The 24,626-nt window shown below is 41.1% G+C and overlaps 1 protein-coding gene and 2 long non-coding RNA genes across 9 annotated transcripts in view; 2 read left to right on the top strand and 1 right to left on the bottom strand.

The window, feature by feature from the left end:
• Window positions 1–12,808, bottom strand: part of MEIS2 (Meis homeobox 2) — a 181,040-nt gene extending 168,232 nt beyond the window's left edge. For 2 of the 7 annotated variants that reach the window (XM_037900516.2, XM_037900518.2), the window contains exons 1-6: window positions 11,900–12,808; window positions 10,680–10,912; window positions 9,084–9,225; window positions 8,502–8,552; window positions 7,697–7,747; window positions 6,702–6,851 (exon numbers count right to left, since the gene is read on the bottom strand). In XM_037900516.2, the coding sequence (XP_037756444.1) occupies window positions 6,702–6,851; window positions 7,697–7,747; window positions 8,502–8,552; window positions 9,084–9,225; window positions 10,680–10,912; window positions 11,900–11,911 (639 nt within the window). In that variant the 5' untranslated portion in view covers window positions 11,912–12,808. Of the gene's footprint in view, window positions 1–6,701; window positions 6,852–7,696; window positions 7,748–8,501; window positions 8,553–9,083; window positions 9,226–10,679; window positions 10,913–11,452; window positions 11,806–11,899 lie in introns of those variants that run through there. The other 5 variants (XM_027831500.3, XM_027831502.3, XM_027831501.3 and 2 more) reach the window with 3 other exon arrangements.
• Window positions 12,809–13,487: 679 nt separating this feature from the next.
• On the top strand, window positions 13,488–23,751 carry LOC102940915. The gene is made up of 2 exons (XR_005225540.2): window positions 13,488–14,725; window positions 23,677–23,751. It is a non-coding gene; the product is annotated as an uncharacterized LOC102940915 (long non-coding RNA).
• LOC122466183 lies at window positions 18,336–21,879 on the top strand. The gene is made up of 3 exons (XR_006291513.1): window positions 18,336–18,353; window positions 18,464–18,466; window positions 21,397–21,879. It is a non-coding gene; the product is annotated as an uncharacterized LOC122466183 (long non-coding RNA).
• Window positions 23,752–24,626: the final 875 nt, after the last annotated feature.

Genomic DNA, 24,626 nt, shown 5'->3' with positions numbered 1-24,626 from the left:
TGGTGTGATTAAAATGCATTTGCTGATTTTATATATATGCATACACACATACACATACATACACTATAACACATGTATTTAATCATGAACTAAACTACTGCAGTGCACCATAGAAGGCAGACAGGGCACATGTATCTATTCCCAGTAGTTTTAATAATTGGGAGTCAAATATGGTGCTCTTCTTGCTCTTACCTAATTGTGTTAAAGAGCAGTGTTACCAGGAGAAAAGCAGTGAATACTGAGTGGAGCACAATAGAAGGAGATGGAAAATAGATACAAGAAGCTAGGTCTCCAGGGGCAGTATTTTCTATTTGCCGGGCTACAGACTCGCAGCTGATAATGCAAGTTGTAATTAATATAAAAGCAGGAGACAATATGGGGAAAGCTTGTACTAGCAGGGCCACAGGAGATCACTCTGCTGCTATCCACTCTTTCTCATTTACACACACAGCCTTCCCTAGAAAACACAATTTTGCCAGTGTTTTCTCCCTTGAAAGTTAAAAAAAAATTGATTTAGCACCATCATTGAATTTTGCTAAATCTAGAAAAGAGCATGGAAAGGACAAGAGTCTCTGGGTATATGAAGCAAATCTGATGCGTTACTCTTTTGTCGATGCTGCAAAGCTGGTGGAAACTGTACACATTTTTAACTAGAACAGTATTTCTTAAGGAGAGATATTCCAAAGCACATTTGCTACAGAACAATCATTTATTCAATCAGGATTGCATGCAGGCATCTGTTTGTTAATATGACACAGCGCTGGTCACTTGTCTTGTTATGGTGCAAAGGTTGGTAGATTAACTCTTGCAAGATAGCTATGTAAATGCAAATGTAGTGCCAGAGGATTGTGCATTCCTTGTGCACTCAAAACTTTCACTGGACAAAGTCTGACAAGCCGTCCCACTGGAGCTGATTGTGATCTCACACTGGTTTTATGGTGGTATAACTCAATTAACCACAGTGAAGTTACTCCTGATTTATGATGGTGTAAGTAAAATCAAAATCAGGCCAATTGAATTCAAATGATACTCTTGTGAGTACAGTCAGCAGGATTTCACCCACAGACTTTAATTGAAGTTTTAGATGGACAATAAATACAGGATTGGGCCCGTGTATTTTGCTTATCAAATAAAACTGTGGAAACTACACAACCATGGTGTGCAAATAAAAGAGCTACACATCTGATTCACAATTAAGATAACTTAAAATTAATTTTACTCAACGTCTTGTAAATCAGCTTTGCAACTGATCTTAACAAGTGTCACGACGGAACTGTTTTCCAGAGACTATGAGCCAAGTCCTGCTCACTGTACTCCCACAAGCAGCACCTTTGAGATCAATGGAACTACTAATGTGATTAAGACAACTAGAATTTGGCCCTGCATGCCCTGATATATTAAAAAACAATATACTGAGCCAGACAAAAACCTCATATACACCCATATAGGATATAATAATGTAATTCAGGATATGAGGTCTTAGAGACTGATGTAGTGAATGGCAATAATAAACATATATAAAGAAACTTTCAATAAATAAACGGGGCATGAAAAACTCTAATTTGGCTTGATATATATATTTACAGTAAAGTCAAGACTCTGTATCACTGAGGCTTACTTTCTCACAGATCTGTATTTTAATATATTACTGACTAGACTTAGAAGCAGTGTTGCATTATCTGTCAGCATTACATAAGTAAAACAAAACACAAGTCATTTTGGTCTATTGAAAAGGAGCGATTTGCTTATTTATACATACGTGCAAGTTTTATACATGGCTATTTTTAAAAAAAATCTCGATATTCTCACCCCACTGACTTTGCATTTGAGTGAAGTTTCAGGAAGAACTGTTGACAGTCCTAGAAAGTGGCATCATTCTTAAATGATATATAGGCTCCTTGTGCTTTTGTAGTCATCCGTTTAACTTCGAATCAAACATGTAAACCACCTGTCCGTATAGAACCAAGTCCTGAACAGTCAGGATTTTTAATTCTATCTAGCAACACTTCTTCTGGAGTGATACCACTACTTTTAAATTACTATCATGCAAAAAAAGAAAAAAAAAAAGTAAATATAACTTTCCAACCTAACTTGGGATCAGATAGACAACACCTAAATCAAAGGGGAAATGCCAACATCAGTGAGATAATGAAATACATTATCATCTTGGATTTGGGGAGCACAATGAAGTTTAATCAAATAAAAATAGTTAAATTTACTTGTATTGAAATGCTTAGGAAAGGCAAAAGCAATCAAAAACCAGAAAAATACAACATTCTTTAGTGTATTAGAAGCCCCCCCAATGACACATGGTGGCAGATCACAAAGAGCATTCCAAATCTTAAACAACACACTAAGAAACTTGGTTATATAAAAGCACTTGCCTTATTACCGTTGCTATAACTATCTAGATTCCCTTTTGACATTTGACAAACCAGAAGGACACCTTTAGGGTCTGATCCTGCATTCCTGGTATACACAAAACTCCTGCTGAAGTCCAGGGGATTTTGGAGTGCATGGAGAATGCAGTATCAGGCCCTTACTAATTTGCTCATTGCTCAGCTGACAATGAAATCTTACCAACAGGCAAGACTATCTACAACCTGTGACAGATGTATGAGACCCCCATTTTTAAATTTTCTGATTTGCAAAACACTTTTAGGTTGCTCAGCACTAACCTTTCTAAAAGGAGTATTAGAATACTATAAAACAACTTGATGTTAAAAAAAACAAAATAATGAGAGTTAATGTATCCTGATCTGACAACAGAAAGCTTTAACGTTCAAACAACTATTTCTCTGTTACATCTAGGGCATCAGATTTCTAATCTGGAAAAGATTCTTTTTTAAAAAAGAGATACCTATGTTTTTCTCTACCTATTTTTCATTACTTTTTATGAAAGATCAGTTTATTAGTACCTCAATTTTCAACTGCCTACAGCATATAAACAAATGTTGAGCAGACTGAGGCCCTGCTCCTGCTCCTACTGAAGCCAGAGGGATGTTTGCCATTAACTTCAATGGGAGCAGCATCAGGCCCTAACTCAGATCTGGACTCAGGGAAGAATTGTATGGTATTAGTCAAAGCTATGCACAAAAGAAAATGTAAATAAAGCAAAGCAGAGAAATGTTATAGACTTTGAAAAAGTTTATGATTCTTCAAATACCACGAGCAATAGAGTTTTCAAACTGGGACAGTTTTTTTTCTTTTTTTTTTTTTTTTAAAGAAAAGATTTATGATCAACCTCAATGGGAGTCTAGTGCATGTGGAATGCAGGATTGGGCCCTACATGTTTATATTGAACAATGATACATTTTCATTGCTGGGAAATTCAACTTGAACTGCAGTTTGGGCAGGTTCCCCCCCCCCCCCGTAACCCCTCCCACACCCCTTTAACTGATCTGGTGCAGGCAGAGCATGGCTGTAATTAACTTCTTTCCATCTACACTTAATACCTCAGAGCAATAACAAAAAATTAGGATGTTAAAATTTCAAACACTAATTATGGGCTGTTATATTTACTAAACATAGCAGAATAATTACAAAAGTTGCAGCTTTTCAGTGACTAGCACTACAGGATTTGATTTACAAAATCCCTGCTCCCCTTACACTCACTGTATTACATAACAGTTAATAGTGCACTAAAATAAAAATCAATATGTGCATTTATTACCAAACACATATGACAAGACTGCATAAGACTGCCTGCTTTTCCAGCACAGGTATTGCTTCTGCAGAGATCAATGATTTCCTCCTCTTCCCCATTTCTCCTCCCCCACCCCACGCCCAATTAAGTTATATAAATATCACAGCAGTAGACTTCTAGAAAGGAAACATACAGTATCTGAATATCCCACTTTCAGAAGTCACACTGTAAATGTTGGGTAGACTCATATTTCTTTTAGTTACTTTCCTTCAGCTATATTTTCAAGTCTGGCAAAAGGAATAATATTGAGAGCTGCATTAGTACCTAATATACTGCTGCCACCACCACCACCCTCCACATACACATAAAACACACACACAATGTAGCTTGATACCACTTAATAAGAAGAGAGGTGTATGGATTTTGGGGGTGTCAAACAGCTGTCACAAACTGTCACCTCCACAAGAGAAACCTTGGCACACAACAAATTAAACTACACTTCTTTTTAGCTGTCATTATTCATAGCCAATCAGTTGAAATGCTTCTCGTATTTCATGTGCAAATAAAACCAGGGGGAAGATCCCTGGATCAGAACAGTGGGCCAACAGATAAAACAGAGGAAACAACATGCTGTCTCCATCCTTCTGAAGGGGATCATCAACACCCCTGCACCAATTTTCACCAAATGAGATCTAGCCTGGGGCTATGTATTAAATATGCATATCAAACCAAATGAAAAAATAACCTGGAGAGTAAAATTGGACAAATTTGCATGCTTGAACTATTCCATTTCTTGGGTAGATGCTCACAAAAGAACAGTTCAATTTTTATTCTGGTATTTGCATACTGACAATTTGAAAAGGTTTTCCTTCTTTAGAAGTAGAAGTGTATATTCCTTAATATAGAACAGCACAGTATATACATTCCTTAATGTAGCCCAGTGAAGAGTGCATATATATATTGAAGAGTTCCAAAGTTTTGGTGGGAAAACAAGCTAACATTAAAAAAAAATCCAATAAGGAGACACATTTCCCAAAACGCATGAATAAAATGTAACTATGATACAACTCTTCATTTCCCAGTTGGTGTTCTGGTTGCACAAATTATTGCTTCCTTTCAAAACAAATAGCAGGGGGCTAAAGTAAAAAATGTTATAGCTCAAATCTCTAGGAAATAAAAGGCTTTAAATTATAATACCCAATGAAGTGGTAAACCCTAAAGGGTACAAGATAAATGGGTTGTCATATTTACTTGAGTTTGTTTTTTGGGCCACAAAAACAACAGGAGATTCTTCTTAGTGAAGATAATAGTTATCAAATTATCAAAACGCTAACCCCTTCCAACCTTGTCCTATCATTGTATCTGAATTTAAATATTATAATAGAGCACTGCAAATTGGCTTGAGTATTCGCCATCTGCCAGAACCCTAAACAGGCTAGTTTATCTAATCTCTTCAATATAAACATCAGCGTGCCCCATTTCTACACTTCCACTTGAAACACACTCTTGTAAAGAAACTGTACTGGAAAAAAACATGTAGATTTTTTTTGTCTTGCTCTGAATTACACAGAATGAGCCTATATCTTTCAGGTTGCCACTCATTTAAATTTCTTTTCTACAAGTCCCTTAATGCTTGTGCATACAAATTTAGGGTTGAAAATCCCATAAAACAGATATTTTAAAACTACTGTCATGCCTCATAGACTCTATTATCTACAGATGAGATAACTGATAAGCAGAGAAACTTTCAGTAACTGCTGCATACATTTTTATTTGAAAATAATAAGTCGAAAATGCATACTATCATAAGAACATAGCCCCTCAAGGTTTACCAAATACAAATGAAGAATTGAAAGCTAAAGCCTGGAATACAGAAACCACTTTCAGTGTCCTGGAACTTTAAGCACTCAGCAAATTATTTTATTTCTTACCATGAATTTCAATACAGATCAAATACGATTATTAAATATGCAGACAACATATTTTAAATGTAAAAAGAAGCTCATAGAAACCTGATTCTCTATTAATTTAAATCTTCTTTTCTTACCACACAAGAAAAGATAGCTAGGCGCCTGTGCAGAGTATGGTTAAGACACACCGGGTGTTAAATGAATATTTCAAGGGCTAAAATATTAGATGTATCATTTAGATTATGAGTTCAATTGAACCTAAAACTGTGTAAACCCCTTTCTCCCCAGGGATGCATTCCTATAAATAAACTATAGTTCACACCCACTCTTTTTAACCATAGCTATTTCGTTCCCTTTTCTCCGCTACCAGCTGCAATCTTTTCTTTCATTCCCCCCCCCTAAATGTCTATTTATTTCTATACACACATTCTAAAGCATCACAAGATCTGCACCAAAACACAAGCCGAAGAAGTAAAGCCACTCTTCTTACCATGAGCACCAACGTTTAGTCCTACACACGTAACAATAACTCACCAACTACTGAAGTGTTAAAATCAACCGCTAACCTACGATTACTCAATCATAATTCTCTCCAGCTTTCTGTAATACTTTGTTAATAATTGGTTCATCAAGGTTACTGTCTTTTATTATGAAGATGCTTCGGGCACTTGGCAATAAGTCCATATTCTTCTGACAATAAGTTGCTATAAAGCAAAAGCATTGGAAACTCCAATGTGTTAACTCTTTTCTTAATGCAATGTAAAACTGCCAATAATTCTCAGCACTTGTCATCTGCACAAGGGGGGTGGGGAAATCACCAAACTTTCCCCCTAACTTTCTCGACTCTGTTTTCTGGCATTGCTGCATTGATTACAGGGTTGGCAAAGCAGAAAAAGCACCGATCACCACATCAAACAGACAATTTGCTAGCGCTGCAAGTCTCCCAGATCAGGAAACTTAAATCATAAGCAAACTCCCTGTGCTACAGATGGGGGGAGGGGGGGGGAATCGACCATAAGAAGAACTTTAAAACTCGTAGGGGAATGGGGGAGGTGGCAGAGAGAGACTTACACAGGCTAAAAAAAGGGGACTCCTAAGCAGGTTAGAGTCTTTAAAAATACCATAAAGGGATCAAGAGGACTTACATGGTCGGCTAAATTTGTGGAAGATCCTGAGAGTTCTTCATGGTCAGATTTGGAGCTGCCATCCCTTTCGTCAATAACTAGATCGATTGGCATTTTTCCTTTTAAACAACTAATGTACCTATGGCAAAAGTTATCGCACAACTCGTGGACCTGGAAAAAAAAAAAGGAAGGCAAAATATCGGATTGCAGTTTTTTTTTTTTTTTTTTTTTTTTTTGGTAGCAAGAGAAACTCTGTGATCTATTCCACGAGTAACTCTAATTAAGGGGCATAATAGTTGAAGGCAAGGAAACAATAGAGAAATTGTTGCAGCACATATTATTCTCTAGAGACTGGCCGCAGCAACAAGTTAGAGAGAAAGAGAAGAGAGACTGGGCTCAGTCTAGTCTATAGAGGAAAATCGGATTTGGTGATAACATCAAAACACTGGAAACTGGACCTAAGCAATATAGCTGGAGCATACCCAATCCAGCCAGGTACAGCTGGTAGCTTGTGATGGGATCTGTTTGAAGTGGGGCAGAGATGGATGTATTTCCAGGACTTGTAAAAATAAATAAGTGCGCCTATGCTCTGAAAAGATCCTAGTCTCATCTCAAGGCACAGTTACCCCCGTCAACTCCTGCTTAATCATAATATTTAAGGCTGGCTGAGGTTAATATGACGATGGGATCTGGATTAGAGCAGGGGTTATTTAATTTTGAAAATAATATTCTGACTCGGCGAAATCGCATCCAGTTAAGGAAGGAGTAGGGTGAATGTAAAGGGGTTAAACTGTTTTTTTAAAGGATCCGATTCGAATTACAATTAAAAAGAAATGCCGGGTTGGGCTCAGCGTGTTTGTCGAGTGTCACATGCTCGTACGGCCCAGGTTACAATATCACACTGCGTTTCCCCTGTATTCTTTGGCAATGTTTATAAGTGTCTACAACAAATCAATGGGGGGGGGGGGGGAGATAATGAGAGTGGGAGTCACAGTCCCCAGTTCCCTTGGTCTTACCTTTTCTAATTCCAAAAGATGAAACCTTAGTACTTGTATTGCTTGGATCATCTGCAAGAAAGTTTTGAGCGAGGAGTTATTTGCGAGAAGGACGCACTGGGGTCTCTGCAGAGCTGCGGGCCCCAATGGGCAGAGAGGGGGCTTGTCAGGGCGCACACTCATTAGCCAGGTTTTTAGCTCACTGGTCACGCTTGAGCAATTTTGATCAACTTTAACCCTAAGCACTCGATTTTTATCATATTTATTTTAAGAGCGGTGATTAGTGTCTCACTGGGCTCTAGAGAAATCCCTCTCCCCAAGCACTTATTTCTGAGGGTCCGCACAACAACCAACCAAACACACTCACAAACACACACACCTCAAAAGAAAGAAAAAAGGGGAAACGCTCAAGATGCATCGTTTGGCATCTTCTTTACAAGTGGATTTAGGCACTTTTACTATTGAAATCATCCGCATTAGCAAAAGAATTGCGCTAGAAATCTCCAGCTCGCTCTTCTTAAGCAGTTATTTCCTTCACTGTCGCTTCCCGCGGCTTTAAACACAGCTTTGCAATGCATTGGGGCTTCAGAGTTTGCCCTGGTTCACTTTAAAAGTGAAGCCTCTTTGAAGCCTCTGGGATGTAGTTTTTAAATCTTTCTGCTTTCCCCCTCCCCGGTCCTAAACCCTGGATGGCTGAACCTGTAACTTTCGGCCGCCTCCAGCCTCCTCACTTACAATGATCCCTTCATGTTTTAGAAAGGTGCTTGTTATGAATATCACAAACTATAGTAAAGGGGTGGGGGGAAGGCAAATGTGGAAGCCTTACCAAATTGTCCAACTCTGGGTTTGAAGAAAAAAGTGGCTTTTCAGCGCGGACCTGCGAGAAGAAGGCAAATCAGTGTAAATTACAGCCCCCGTTCAAAGCCCTGTACGCGAATAACTGGAAGGAAAAACATGTGACAAGCTAGCGAGTCGAGATACGCCCAGGCCAGATTAAAATATTAAAACGCTCAGTGAAATAACGATTTATGTGAAAAAGAGTCTAAACTGCAGCCAGCCCGGTGCCTCTGTCCTTTCAGAGCCCTCTCCTTTTTGATCTCTTGTCTTTATCTGGGTGAGTGTGTCTGGCTAACAACTCGATCACGGGGATTGGGTTGATGGGGATGAGGGTTTGGGGGAGCGAGGAGTTGGGTGAACTAGTTTCAACAGTCTGGAACCGACTCTTTTCAGATGAGGCCAGTGTGGATCGGTGGCAGAACACATTTTCCACTCCACGCCCTAATCCCCAGTTCTAGTGTGGAATCAAAAGATGAGAGCCTCTCTCTCTGAAAATGCGGTAATAGGTGCTTTGGGGGGGGGGGTAATAGGGGGAGAAGCGGGGTCGGAGGGCTGTGAAAAAGTGCTGGACCTGTTTAGCGAAGACCGCGATGTCCTCGTTGAAAGAGTCCGAGGAGCAGACATCCCCGCCGGCCACACCAGGCTCCCGGGGAGTGCAGGTCGCCAGCTCGCACTTCTCAAAGACCAGCGCTAACAGGGGGAACAACGGGTGCCTACCGGGCAGTGACACACAAAGAAAGGGGGGGGGGGGGAGAGAGGCAAGAAAGAAGAGCTCTAATCAACAAGTATATACACACACACACACACACATTACACCCTGCAGCCCTCAACTACGCCTTCAAGCCGGGCAAATACAAATGCAAACTTCAAAAAAATATTTTAAAAATGTCAAATCCCAAACCGCATCCACTGTTCAAATCCCACAAACCAGAGACAAAAATAACCTGAACAGCGAACAAAACAAACGCATGCACCTACTACAGCAGCTCAGCTGCGAATCTTACACTTTTAGCCACAGCTTTAAATTATATGAAACCAGGACAATCCCATCCCTACCCCCAAGCTAGACCCTAAAATGAGAAACACGGTTACGCGAACTGTTTGCACTACTTCGTAGTTGGGGTTTTTCTTTATTATTTGTTAAAGGAGACTGCTAGCAAAAAGGTGGTGAAGTTTCCTGGCTTAGAAAGCACACCCAAGTAAAATACCAGCTGTCTAGATAACTGAGCTGGAGAGGGGGAGGGAGAAGCACTTCTAGAAATATTTTCCCATAATTGGAGTAGTCATGAAAAAAATATCTCTGTGTTAAGTAGTAAGGGTGTGTTTGTCTCTTTTCCCCCTTTGTAGCTCTGATCGGGGGCCCTCCTTGTGTCCTAGAGGTTACTAGCTCTTCTTTTGGGGTAATTTACTGCCCTGAAAGGAACCTGTGTCCTTCCCTCAAAGCATTGCATTGGTACGGGGGTTTTGTTGTTTTGGTTTGGGTTTTTTAATTTTTTTTTCTTTCTAAAGAAGGGAAGCTCTACTCACTGCCTCCAGTTTTTTTCCATTTCAAAGAAGAGTTGACTGCCAGAAGTGAGCCCCTCTATTATTACTCTGTCTTCCGCGATTTGAATACCTCTTTATTTACAGTGCTAGAGGAGTGTTATTATGGCATCTTGATCAACCAGAACAACACTGCTTCAGCTATAATCCAGTGCCGTGGTATCCACCCCCCTCTGTCTCAGCTCCTAACTTGTGCCTCTCCGAGAGAAAAAAGAAAAAGAAAAAATAACTTTCACGTATAGGGGTGTATTTTCTGGTGCACATTTCCTATCGGTACTTTATGTCCCTCCGATGTCATCGGACTACAAATTATTTATTATTAATTATTATTACTACCAATAAATAACAATAATAATAATTAATAATAAGCCACACTACAGGTCTCCCTACAGAGCAGTGATTTGTGTCTGTGACTCTCCTAAAACCCTCACTAGCCGTGTCTCCCAAGTCTTTTTCTCCAAAGCAGACTTTAGACAGAGTTACTTACCCCTTCAACCTCGCCAGCCCGGTGCCCACTGATGGGAGCCCTCTCCCATCCTTCTTCTCCTCTGCCTCCTTCCCCAGGTCCAAAACACACACGCCGCAAGCCGGGCTATGGCGCCCGGGTTACCCTGCATGTACCTACCCGTAGATCGCATCCTTGTCCCGCTTCAAGGCGTCGTTGACAGCCGATCCCATGCTGGCCGGCATGACATTGGGGTGCGGGGCGTGGGCTCCATAGTGCTGGCTGGCGTGTAGCGGAGGCCCATGGTTCAGGTGGTGAACCGGGGGGATCGGCCGGGGAGCGTGAGGGTCTCCGTACATGGAAGCCGGCACCCCTACTCCGTCCATCCCGCCGTAATGGGGCAGCTCATCGTACTGTCAAAAAATGGGCCAGGAGAGAGAGAGAGAAAGAGAGAGAGAGAGAGAAAGAGAGAGAGAAGGAGAAAAAGAAGGAGGAGGAGGAGGGGGAAAAAACAAAACAAAACAAAAAAAAAAACAAACAACAACAAAAGTCAGAAGAGAGTAAAGCACCCAGACAGACCACAACACAGCAAAACCAAACAGGAATAGCCACAACGGAGGGAGAGTTGTACAAAATGAAATAAAATAAAATACAGAGCAGAGGCTAGCAAGGGCTGGGGAAGGCTGGGGGCCGTGTGAGGAGGGGAAGAGGTACTGGGGGGGGGGGGGAGGAGGTCTGCTTCAATCAAGGAAGACGAAACCCTAACAAGGAAACTGGGATGAAAAGGAAGGAAATGAGGGAGAAACTCGAGTTACTCTGAATTAGAAAGCAAAGAGCAGAAATAAATGAATAAACAGAATCAAAAGCAAAGAAAGAAAGAACTAAACACTGGGAAGCAGGGAGGAGAAGGTAGGGTGCATGGGGGGAGGGGGGGGAAATAATCTGAAAGTTACCAGAAACATTATTTAGTAGCAATTCCCTTTGTCGTTGTCAGAGCCAGAGACAAAACAAGCAGCAATATATGAGGGTATAGATATATGTATAGATATCCTACGCAGCACCAGCAACGGCAGAGCAGCAGCGGCAGCAAGCCTTCCCCTGTGAAAGCCGTGCTACTGAGCAGCTAGAGTAGCAGGGAAATCGCACTGCTGGGGGAAAAGCTGGAGAGGAAAAAAGCGTGGAACAATTGCAGAGACACACACACACAGAGAGCGAGAGAGAGAGAGAGAGAGAGAGACGCACACACACACACACACACACACACAAAGCTGGTGAATAATTTTTGCTGCTATTTTTTAATACTGGCCGCCATCATCATCAGCAACAGAGGAGAGCAAATCGGACAGGCCCCTCTTAAGAGAGGATTTATATATAGGTAAGTGTTGGAGATTTAAACCTACCCTTTGCGCCATCAGTCTGCGCTCCAATAAACTCCTGGATGTGTCGTATATTTAATATCCCAGTCCAGAAAAGAAAGTGATTTACAGTGAAGAAGATTCCTTTTTTTGGCAACCCACTTATAGACTTCGCCTATTCTCCAGTCTGGGTAAATAATAATAATAACAATAATAATAACAATAATAAAAAATAATCAGCCAAGAACCACGATGGTTGTGTATTTCTTCTTTTTTCTCTCTCTCACTCTCTTTCCTTTTTCTCTTTCTCTCTCTCTTTTTCCTGTTTTCTTTCTCTAAGCAAAAAAAAAAAAAAAAAAAAAAAAATTGTCAAGCCCCCAAACTGAAGGTTACGATCGGCCCGTCAGCAACCCACATGTAACCAAACTGTCGTGTCTCATGGCTTTTTGCCACTCCAGCTGTCAATCAAAGCCAGGGAATGTCAAGGTAGTGAATGAATGATGGTTGATGATGATGAAGAAGAGAGGAGGAATCTTTTTAACCCCGGTTTCTTCTTCCAGTAACTCCGCGTTTGGGTTTTGCCTTTTAGGATCGCTATTGGGTTTTTTTTTTTTAAAGTACTAGGAAGGGGGGTGGGGAAAGATGCGAAGAAAAATTGAATAGTTTGCAAAACCTGGACTTCCCCCTTTCTCTCTCTCTCTCTCTCTCTCTCTCTCTCTTTTTCCTGGTAGGTATTTTGTCTCTCTCTCTCTCTCTCTCTCTCTCTGAGATGAGTGAGTGTCAGTAAGTGTTGGCAGGTTGGCTGCTGGCTGGCTTATAGAAGAGGCTCAGTTTTGCAGCGCTGATCGGCGGGAGAATGAAATGACGGAACCCGGAAGTAGTGGTGGCCATAGCCAGTCCTACAACAGAGACACATACAAGGGAGAGGGGAGAGGGAGAGGAGAGCACAGAGAGAGAGAGCGAGCGAGCGAGCGAATAAAGCCTGTGATATGCAGAGTATGTAATCAGGACTGCTTCAACTCCACATGGGGGGAGCCATACAACAGATCATACCCATAGCAAATCAACCTTCCTTTTCATATAGGAAAGGGAGAGTGTGTGAGAAAGAGGGAGACACAGGAGGAGGAAGAGAGAGAGAGAGAGAGAGAGTGTTTGTGTGAGAGAGGGGAAGAGGGAAAACTGCAGAAAGCAAGAAGAAAAGTACGATAGAAGCCTAGACCTGGTTTGGTTTTCACTAGATTATTTTACCAGCAAAGTATATCCTGCTTTACTGCGTTGTTTAGCATATTGTTAACAAATTTTTAATCTTCAGATACCACTGTAGCCGCGAATGGTATGCACGTCTGTGGGAACAGACAGTTAAAATGTAAAGGGGCATATAAAGTTAATCTTCTATAGGAAACAAGCTTGCTTTAACAAAGTACTGCGTCTCTGCCAGAATGTTATGTTTAAAGTGTGGTTTCTTTCCTGTGTAAATTCATTACGCTGTTTAAAAAATTAATTTTCCAGGACATGAAGAGAACACCTCATTCAAACTATATTTGGCATTGTTCTTCATTAAGTGATCGCTTCTCTCAACCGCAGTTGTGATGTCTGGGGGGGGAGGGAGGGAGGAGGAGGAAGAGGAGGGAAATCCCTTTAGTTTTGTGATGAGGTTTTTGGTCTTTAAAAGGGGCTTTAAAACAAAGTCATGGTTACTCTTTTGTATGATAAGCCCAAAATGTTATGTAGATTTTGTTTGCACGTTTATGTTGAGCCAGTCACTGGGTCTTGTGTGTACAATGTACTTAAGTATGTATGTATGTTGCTGGACCTTGCTCTAGATCTGTGTTGTATTTGGGGAATATATGCTTAAGTATTAACTCGGTAATGCCTTCTAATGGTAGTGCTAATTACAGTAGGGTTGTTTAGCAAATTAAGTGAGATGGTGCACCCTCCTTGAGCACACAATTAACTTACACACACACACACACACACACACACACACACACACGTTAATTTTGGTATGTTTCTCTCGTCCAATCACTTTGCTGGAACTAAAACATGCCTTACCTCAGAGCAGTCAATTACCAAAGCTACCCAAGATCATCAATCATGGGGGATGCTTGAAGTTTAGGGGAGGAGCAATGGTCAAACTATCGATTGCTGCACTTTTGTCCCCCACTCCCCCTTTTTCTGGTTCACGGTCCCCTGCACATAAAATCTAAAACAGACTATCCCGTTAATAGTGGGATTTATCAATGATTATGTATGTACCCAATTGTGAATGTGGCCTCATACATAGATGGCTTTTAAACATACACCGCAAAAATGTATTTGAGTCAGTTAGGGATTGTTTATTATTGATATTTTAAGATTTTTTTTGAAACTAACTAACTAACTAGATGAATAAAAAAACCCAAAGGGTAATTATAGAAATTTGGCTAGATTTTAATGGGCATAGAGAATGAGCTCCAGAGGTCAATAAACCCCTCGAAAATGATGAATGATTGAGTACCTGTGATGATGATAGTGATTACCGGAGCAATTAAACAGTTTGATTAAATGAGCCATCATAACAATGATGTCTGCGGGAAATCAGCCCTCACATATAAAGAAAGATAGGGTGGCGGGCTGACAAACGCCAGTGGGCATTCCTACGAGTCCTGATAGTGGTGAGCCCTGCAGAGCAGCATGTATTTACAAATATGAGAGCAATATGGAGAAAAGTCACTCAGATACTTTTAGCCAGACTGGCACCCTCCTTAAAAATCGTCAGAAGCCGAAGAGCAGACCGGTTATTTTTCCCCTAGAGGATCTCCTCCAAGATTAAAGCTAGCTCTAAGAGCAACCGATATTCTGTGACTGACTTTCACGGGACTATAAAGAAAGGTGAGTAAAAAGCCCTTAGTATGTAGATCTCTTTCAAGCAGTGGTTAAGTCGATTCATTTTGCAAGGAAAAAGCCGGTTTTGTTGTGCAGTATTTTATACTCTGTCGTATAAATCGGTAACGCAATTCAAGATATTCATGGTAATGAATACTTGGCTAATCCTTTGGGTGCACCGAGACCTACAGAGCAGTAGGTTATGCAAATCCTTTCCTAGTTTTACAGCTGTACTTTTCTAACAGATTTTTTTTTTTTTTAGAGATCTAGTCATTTGCTTTTTCGCCCCCTAGAAAGATGCCAAATTCCTAAACTTCATCGGAATCATCTGATTATGGTACTTCCAATATACCCAAGCTTTCAGGTTACATTTTAAATATGTGCAGTTTCTCAACTTATTTTCTAATAGTGGCAGAATGAATACAGCTGTATGTCTCATTTCAAATAGCTTCAATATGATGCAAGAAAGGGTCCTTCATTGTAATATAGCTGTATAAAAGTAATCTAGTTCCACTGAAGACTTCGTGTATTTGTTCAGATCCCAGGCTGGGTGTATTGTGATGAAAGTTTATCCGTTTCCTTGTAAAAAGGAAGTTTCTACACCACTTGATTTACAAATAAGAGTGTGCTTCATTAATTATAGCATTATTTTATACTTCATTTTTTCCCACATGAATGATTTTCATAATATTCAATGTAGATTTCAATTCTCCAGAGTAAAGAATTGCTAAAGAGCAATATAAATATAGCTACAAAAATAGCAAAAAGATGTTGCAGTACCAAACGCTACTCTTTTCACAATTTTCATTTCAAACTAAAGCCCCCGAGCTGGCTAGCCATGACCTGTGCGTGCCACCTAGAAGCAAGACCAACTTTTAAAAATGATTTTAAGCTGGTAGAAAGTAAAATTTCGTATGATCAGGCAAAGGTTTTTCATGCTCCCCGTTGTGTCATTTTCTATGCTCAGGGCAGAAGAAAGATGGAACCTTTTCCCACTATCCCAGTGGATTAAAGCATACAGTATATGGGAACCTAGCTGAAAGCGCTACCGTTTAGCCATTAGAGGATCTAAAGTTAGTGTCCCAAAATGAAGCCTTGGACCTATTCAGGATTAGGTAGGAATGTAAGAAGCAGCAGAACTCTTAGCTCTTGTTAGTCGTGGTAGGTTTTTTTCTTCCTCTTTTCCCCTTGCATGGTGGGATACCCTTTAAAAAACAGTAATTCAGGGAGATTAAATTGGCTGATTTCCAGTTTCGCGTGCACACACAACAAAGGCTGATCCCGTGAAAAGTGCGAGAGAGGCGCATGATTTGTGTTTTTGTTTTTGTTTTGTGTGTGTGTGTGTGTGTGTGTGTGTGTTTTTTTCAGATTAGACCAAAATCCAAAGAGAAATTAGGTGTCCGGTATGGAAGTGCATCTCCGTCAACAGCCAGCTCCTTTTGCCGAGGCTGGAAATGGTTTTAACAGGCGGTAAAATTTCATCTTGTGGTGTCAAATTGGGGTCAGTTTGGGGTTAGAGCTCTCAGTGTCCGAGAAGGAGCTGTCCAGCTGCGTGGGGATTCATTAAGGGCAAAAGATCCGTTTCAAGAAAAACAATACAAAGACAATCAGAGGGCTAAAGATCCTCTTCAAATCGCATTTTACAAGTGCACCAGAACAAATATGGACGCTGAAACCTATTCCCTTCAAACTCCCAAATCCGCTTCTTAGCTCTTGGAGGGAGTGAGAGAGAAAATCCGCTAAAATTTAGAGTCTGTTTTCAATCAGCCTTTCCGAAGTGTGGCATTTTAGCCTTTTGCTGGCTTTGAGATCTGCCTCTATTTCTGAGAGCCCCTGCAAAAACGGAGTTGCACAACAGGTAATATTTTAGTTGCAAGAAGTATATTCCATTGTTTATGTTAAACCACTGCTTTTATGCACAGTGCCATATTTTATTGCAAATAGAAAGTTTGGGGAAACAGGCTATGCTTACACGAAATCACTATTTACTGTTCGGAAATCCTCTACTTCCTATAGGCAGTCATTTGGTTTAATAGATATTTTGGGTAGTTTACTTTGGGGTCCCTAATAGTTTGAAAATTACATATTGTTAATCTGGTTTATTAAATTCGAGTGGTTTAGATCCTTTTAGCCTTCCTACCTCTGTTAGAATAATTGACGCCTGGCTGAAGGGACAAATTATTTGAACCTTAATCTTGTTTGTAACTTTATTCAATGTTACTTTGATTGTTTGCTGAGTCGAAGTATTTTTTTTGGATCATGCAAATTGTATCCAGAAATGTAACCTATCCTCCACATTTGCAGACAAACTATAATGGAAAGGTGAGGGATATTGCCGAATAACATGAATTATTTTGAATATTTTAATTTTTCTTGGAATATTGTTGAATGAAATGCATCAGATTTAATGACGAAAGAAGCAATTCTGTTTAAATGGTCTGTAGGGTTCTAATACAACCATAACCGTGTATCAAAATCCACAGGAAGTTTTCTTTTCAGTGTACTATCCAGAAGATCAAGTGTAATATGTTACTATTCCATTCTTATTTTTATTATAAGGAATATTCCATATTTTAATCTCCCACATACAAGAACTTCACTTTGCTGATTTCTTTACTGTCCCATACGAAGAATAGGTTTCATTATTAGAACTTGATCCGTTTTTACTCATCTCAATCTAATTCTTATTTGGTTCCCCCCCCCCCCCCCCTTTTCCCCTAAATTATTCACTAAATATGTGGATTCAGGCAGCTGCATCATTTTCTAGGTCTGGTCTAGAATGCCCCTTCAAAATTAAGTACATTTTAGTTTCTTCAGCTCGCGGTGTGCATTTAGTTCTTTTAGTTCATTTACTTCTTCTCTGCCCCCCCCCTTTCCAATAATGTGCTTTGCTCCCCCCCCCTCCCCTTTTCAGCAATCTATTACTTTTCGAAAATCTTTCCACTCCAGAAAGTCAATGGTAGCCCATCACGGTGAACTTTTCTTGACCTCCCTTGCAGTATGATTGGGATCTTTGGAAGTTGGATTAGGAGGAGGTTCATTTAGTTACCTGTTAACATCCTCCCCCCGCCCCTTCTTTCTCTTTCTCTTTTAAAAAACAACACGAACCTCGAGAGATCTAGGTTCTCTATTCACTTGCAAGTCCCTATTATTCTCCAATAAACTCCAGAGATTTAAAACGGCACTTGTGGGGTGGCTTTCCCCCCTCCCTTATTTCTCTCTCTTTCTCTCCTGTTTGTTCTGTTAAAGATCCCACAGAAGAGAAGAAGCGATTCAATAAACAGCCCTCTAGCGCTATCTGGCGGGACTCCAACACTTTCAGAAAAGCGCTTTTTCCATTCAGCCCCCAAATATTGCGCTTTTTTTTTTTTTTTGGTTTTGCTTTGAGCAGTTAAATGAGACCAGAGCGTAGCACAGAAAAGCCTTTCTCACAAGGTGAGGGTAAAAGTGGATTCCAAATCTGGGAGTCCACTCACCCGGAGAAACATGGGTGGAAATCTTTACTTTAAGGTGTTTCTCCCTCCCCTTCTGCGCCCCCCCCCCCCCACATCTATCCCCTCACTTCCTTTTAGGATAATTGTATCTTCCTTAAATCGGAACCTACTGCAGCGGCTTTTTTGGGGGTGTGTGTGTGGTATGTGTGTGTGTGAAGAGGGGCATTAAAATAATCCCCAAGTCAACCTGAATAGGCACCCCCTAGAATGTTATGTGAACTGTATTTGAAGTGCTAATGTAAAAGGACAGCGCGTCTTTCACATTTTGTAGGCTGTACGAAATGTACACGTGAAGATCAGACCTATTCGGCATAATCAGACAACCTGGATACTGACATCGAAAGCAGAAAGGGAAAAAATACCTGTCAATATTTCGTAATAACGCAGTGGGGTCGGTGCAGAACTAGCAATTTGCTTTGTATTTATTGGAGGAATCCGTGGACATAAAACAAATCTTTCCAACCTGGCATCGTAACAAAAGGAAAATTAGGGATTTAAAAAAGAAAGATGGATAATAAAACCAGTTTATTATAGCAACCACGGAGCCTACCAGCTACACTTGCAGCTTCCTTCTCTCGCTCAAATTAGTCACTTTTGTTCTCCGGCTGCCTACAAAACTCCAAAAGGGGGTTCGTTTTATACTGGAGTTTGGCTTGGGGTATGCAGAGAACAATGTCCGGACTCCCTTTGAAATGACTGGGACACACACACAGTCGAAGTACCCATTTCCCTCTTTGAAAGATCTACCCAGTCCATTGTCTGAAGCGGGACACAGATCTTAACTTAAAAATAAATAAATAAATGCGTAGAGCTTGATCTGGTCATGCATAAAAGAAATGGCTGGCAAAACAATATAACGTGTTTCCTGGAAATATAGTTTTGAGGCTGGCATGAACAGCGCTGGCGGTGTTTTACCAAAAGATGGAGAGTTTTATTTCTAAAACAATCGGCTCTCCTCTGTACGCCTTTCTGTTTGATCCCACAAAGAGCATGCAACATACATACATGCATTTGTGTTTGTGCCCCATACAAGAAATGCAAGGGACGTGTAACAGACCATACGGCCAGTTAGTCCTCATAATGCTTAGTTTGGCTGTAATTAATTGAAAACAGTTATTAGGTCGTCATTGGCAATAGCGTAAATAATTGCAGCAGATTTTTACTTAAAATTGACCGGTCACAGAGTGATAGATCGATTCGAGGTATAAAAATGATGTATCAAAACATCAATGTCGATTATTTGAAATATTGTAGTCGAATCTTTTTATTGCTTCATCGGTTAAGTGTCTGAAAGTGCTGTGTTCCAACATATATTTATGTTGTCAATACTGTCAAAACTGTCAGTTTTATTACAGTGGATTTGTAATACATTTCGGATTTGCTCATTTACATAAAATACCTCCCCCCGCCCCCCCCCCCCCCCCCCCCCGCGCGCTGAGCCCCTCTCTCCTTTTCCTATTTCTGAAAAATCTATGTCAGTTAAATCAAAGGATTCAGGGCGCTGCTGCAGCAAAAAGTACAGACCCTGCTCCATTAAAATCCCCTTTCTGCCCCGCTTTACAAGTCTTGGGCTATTTCTCACTTGCATAGAGGTGGATTGTCCCTCACCTCCCATTTCCCCCCAATAGAATTTAAACACTTTATCACAATCCCACTTAAATTAAACCCTTTAGGAAACTGGGACGCGCTACACGAACAGACAGAGATGCACCTAAATGAGCCAGATCGCACTTGTGAAGACTGAAATGCAGAGGCGAAAAAGGAACTGACCATACACGTTTCGATGGTAGTTGCAACAAGGAAGCAAAAGAAGCCATAAATATAGGTGCGCTGTGTATTTCCCCTCTTAGCGGCTTCGGAAGTGAAATGGAAAAACGCGAGTTAGGAGCAGTATTGACAGGCTTTTTTTAATTCGCCCCCACTTTAACAAGGGCATCTCAGAACCGATCATTTGCTTTAAAAGTAAAAGCTTTTTGCTAAGGGGCAGCCAGCTGATTTAGGTACTTCTCTCCAATTTGCACGGAGAGCCTAGTAAAAGGAATAAAAGAAATCTACTTAAATGCTAAACTCTCTCGAGTCTATACATAGTCAAATTAGCCGAGTAACTTTATTCTCTTCCCTGGAGAAACTGCTTGTGAAAGGTGTTGCTGAGCTGACTTGAATTTTCACTTGGGGATCTGTGTGTTCAAAGAGCGTATGAAGAGGTGGCCGGGTGCATGTGGAATAGGCAAGGTTGCATTGCTAACTGCAGAGCTTCTTTTAATGACCGACCAGCCCTCTTAACACCTTCTAGTTACATGCTTGTTTTAGCCGTAAGATTTTCGAAATGTAAACTGTGATTCATGGTCTAAATGTCGCGTGTGTATCTCTCTCTCTCTCTCGGTGTGCGTGTGATCCCTTCTGAAGTAAATGGAGAAGTATACTGCGCAAAGGGGGGAAATCGCCCCTGGGGTGCTTTGTTTACTTTGGCTTGTAAAATCCTGCTAGGGGATGGTTTCCGCAGTGTGTGGCAAGTGTTTCTTCAAGAAATTCATCAGCCCTTCTGCAATTACTCCGAGGTCTGCGGGAAGAGAGCTGCCATCACTTTCTCACGTCCCAAGGTGTTGCACAGCGGAGAGAAGGGGGGGGGGGGTAGGGAGAAAGCCGAAACATTTAATTATAATTGAACATAACAATGAAAAACCCTCCCAAGATTGTACCTAGAAAAACTTCCAGGGAATGTTTGGGAGAGCTGGGTGTCGTTTTTTCTTTTGGGGAAAGGGGAACGACACCCCAGCTCGTGAAATAATTAGCCGGAACAATAAACATAGTTAGAATAAATATCAGTTAGAATTTCTGCGTTTTTAAAATTACGTTTCATTTTGCGGTAAGCCGTACAATTATGAATGCCTCTCAATTAAACACAATCCACTCGGAAAGCATTTACCAACAATTATTCTTTAATCAGTTGGACTGGTAGCCCCAAATGATGCTGTTAAACATCAAAGGGACGCCTCAGAAGTTACCTTTTAGTCCTAAGTAAGAGGATTAATTTCTATAATTAGAGGGGATAAATATGTGCATAAACGCATCTAATTTTTGGTACACGCTCTCATCCTATCTGGGAGACAAGAGCGTCTCTAACAGGGCAAACGCAAGCAAGCCGGATTCCCCGTGGGCTAAAAGCTGACGTACCCCGGAGAGGTGTGTATGTGTGTGTGCCCCTTCGCACCTATAAACGTGATGGGAACTGAGACTGGGCTCGATCCTGGGCACGGGCGGCGGACCCTCAGCTCCCACCATTGCCATCAATGGGCGCTGAGGCCGCAGGATCGGGCCCAGTAAATCCAAAGTAATTCAGCACGATTGTAAGATCACGGGATATATTTAAAAAAACAAAACAATCACTGGGGTCTGTCTCATGTTTTGATTCCCAAGGGGACAGTTTACGGCTCCCAACTGAAGCTCAAGACTGAGTTTAATACTACTAATAAAATTAGCATGACCTTGATTACACCCTGTATGAATATCTCATTTACCTAACGACTTTATGTCACGTACGCAGAAGGTCAACTTCCTTTTAACCTTTCCCATTGCTGCAGTAAGCATTCTCTTATAATCAATGGCTGTTTGAATAATCAATTCACATTTTATGATCCCTGACAAACTCAATATATGTGCGCCTCGTTTCAGCACAGCCGCCTGGACTTCCCAGGGCCGTTTACATGTGGGGGAGAATTTGCGCTGGGGTCGTCCTTGCAGCACCGGGGCGGTACTTTCATCCGCCGACCAGCCCGGAGACTGCGGAGAAGTTACTAATCACAGAGTGTCCCTCCAGCCAGGGAGCGCACGGCCAGCCCGGAGAACGCTGTCTTGACCGTGAGCAAACGGCTGGCTTCTCTGCTGGGGTTCACCTCTACGTTTGGCCCGCTCCCCCTATTGCTGTTTTGCAACCACACTTGGTCGAGAGCTTTTCCTTGTGATCATCAGCGTTATTATTTTTCAAAATAACCGTAAAGTGGAATCCTGCCGCCCCCTGACTCCTGCCAGCCTGGGGACCGGTTGGTGGATAGCCTGGACGTGCTATTTCACACGTTTTTCATACTGTTCAAGCCCAAATGTTGTGCCCTCCCCCTCTTCCTCCATTCCTTCCTAGCAATGTACATAATCAAATCACCTGGGACAGATTTCCCTTCCTCTATGTGCTAGGATAATAAAGGATTACAATGGAGAGTACTCCCACCTCCCGGAAGCTAACGGTAGCCTCTTGCCTGATTGCCCCACCTCCTTAATGATGTCTGAGGGAAGCATGGTGTCTTCTTCAGATACTTTGCGCACATGTAAAACGTTGAATTAAACTTTGCATTAGATTAAGTATCCCACTGACATTAACTACGTTCTCATCGCCACCAACTTCTTCTTCAGTTTTATTTGGCTGCCCTAGCTCGGGCCAAACCAACCAGGTGTCGAGCAACTTACCCCATAAATTGCAAATGGTAGGGAAAGAAAATGTACCTCAGCCACATTCATTATGAATAAAACAACAAAAGCTACGAAGTGGGGGGAGCTGAACTTTGCAAATGTTTTTGTGTAAGTAGCTCACATTTTGAGGTGATCTATTGGTGCGAGTCAGGAAGTGAGAGTCAGTATAACCCTGTTCCCTCTACTGGATAATTAACCCTGATTCATAGCCTTTTCTACCTAGGAAAGTATGTTTCGTTTCCCTCTGCAGAGTCCACGTTACCTACTGGTCATTGGTATGTTGTTATTCCCTGAAAGTAATTGCACGTGATATTCTCCTGGGCAGACTCATTAGCCAAAGGCAGGGTGCCGTTGCCAGTCTTAGAAAGTCTTCCAACAACTCAGTAGAAACGTGCTCCAGAGATTTAGTACAAATGGGAGCATATTCTCAGCGCCGGAAACAATTGTGAGGTGCAGCATCTCCCACCAAGGGGGTGGAGGTCAAAAGGGAAGCATTTTTCGTCCCACTCAATCAGGACATATTTCTGAGTCCCATCCCTCTCTGTGCATGGTTAAAGCTGCAACAGAAGACAATTTAGGCATAATGAAGATATTCAAGTGTTTCTGAACCTTTGTCCAACAGTCTCCAGAAGAAAAAGCCCTATACACCCAGATACAGATGAGACAGTTGAGAAGGCAGCTTCCAAATTCATTAGCCTGCTCCCCTTTACATCCTTTTAAGATTTATTATATGCATCCCGAAAACACTCAACTGCCACCCACCCTTACAGACCTACATGTAACTTCTTTCTTACACATGTTTGGTATCACCTATCTGCCCGCTTCCATCACTCCTACTAAATAAATTACATCACAGGTGCTTAGAAAAACCCAGGGAAAATAAAATAATTTCACCTCATTTTGTGAAGGGAAAAATCTGCATGATTGTTTTTGTTTGTTTATTTTAATTTTTTTCTGGTGTTCTTCATTTACATTTTTTTTTATTTTTTTGAATCTTGGCAGGTTAAGCGGGATGGTTCAAAATTACACTGCCGTGGAAGGGCTAATGCAGCTACCAAATGCCCCTCACAAGATGGATGAAGAAGAACTAGAAGAGACAACAAATAGCATGAGATTTGATGAGCCTATCACTACATCCATGAGCAATTTCAGGCTACCTAAGAAAGTCTAGAGAGCTGTATTGATTATGAATTATGCTGGCAATTGTATGTTTTTAAATAAAAAAATAATGATGGTGTCAAAGAACATGGATATAGAATGAAGTGATTTTACTCTTCAAAGCAAACAATGAAGTTTCATGACTAGGCAGCTCATTGTATTCAGAGACTTTAATTACTCAGAGCTCCTTCCCTCACAGCTAGCTGATAAGACTCAAAGGGCAAAACCCATCTCTGGTGTACTCCACTGACTTCAATAGTGTTCCACCAGGGATGGATTGGCCTAAGTGCTTCTGGCAGGATTATGCTAATATAATAATATTTATAATAATCTTCATACAGAAAGCCAGGAAGCCAGAGATTTGACCTCTGTTAATCATGTAGATCTGCACACTTCAAAAGATCTGAAAATCATCTTGTAGGTCTCATCTGCTAGAGGAGAAGATGCCTTTGAAGGGAATCAACCTTCCAGCTGTGCTTCCCTTCAGGCAATCCCCTCCATATGTTGATAGCCTTCAATAGTTTGGGGTCCAAACTTGTAGACAAAACTCCCATTGATTTAAATGGGATTTTTGCCTGACTGAGGAATACAGGACAGGGCTATCTACCTGATTCTGCAAGATGCTGAGCACCCCATGAAAAGTGCTGAGTATGCCTAATTCCCTCTGACTTTAATAGGAATTGTGGACCTTCAGCACACAGTAATCAAACTCCTGGCACCTCAGAGGATCAGGCCCTTAATTAGTATTTTAGCTATTGTCAGTCATAGTTTTTGTATGACATGTTTTCAACACC

This window comes from Chelonia mydas, chromosome 6, assembly GCF_015237465.2.
Source record: "Chelonia mydas isolate rCheMyd1 chromosome 6, rCheMyd1.pri.v2, whole genome shotgun sequence".
Classification (NCBI taxonomy): Eukaryota; Metazoa; Chordata; order Testudines; family Cheloniidae; genus Chelonia; species Chelonia mydas.
The sequence above is the reverse complement of the archived record's forward strand: the minus strand, read 5'-3'. Positions and strand labels throughout refer to the sequence as shown.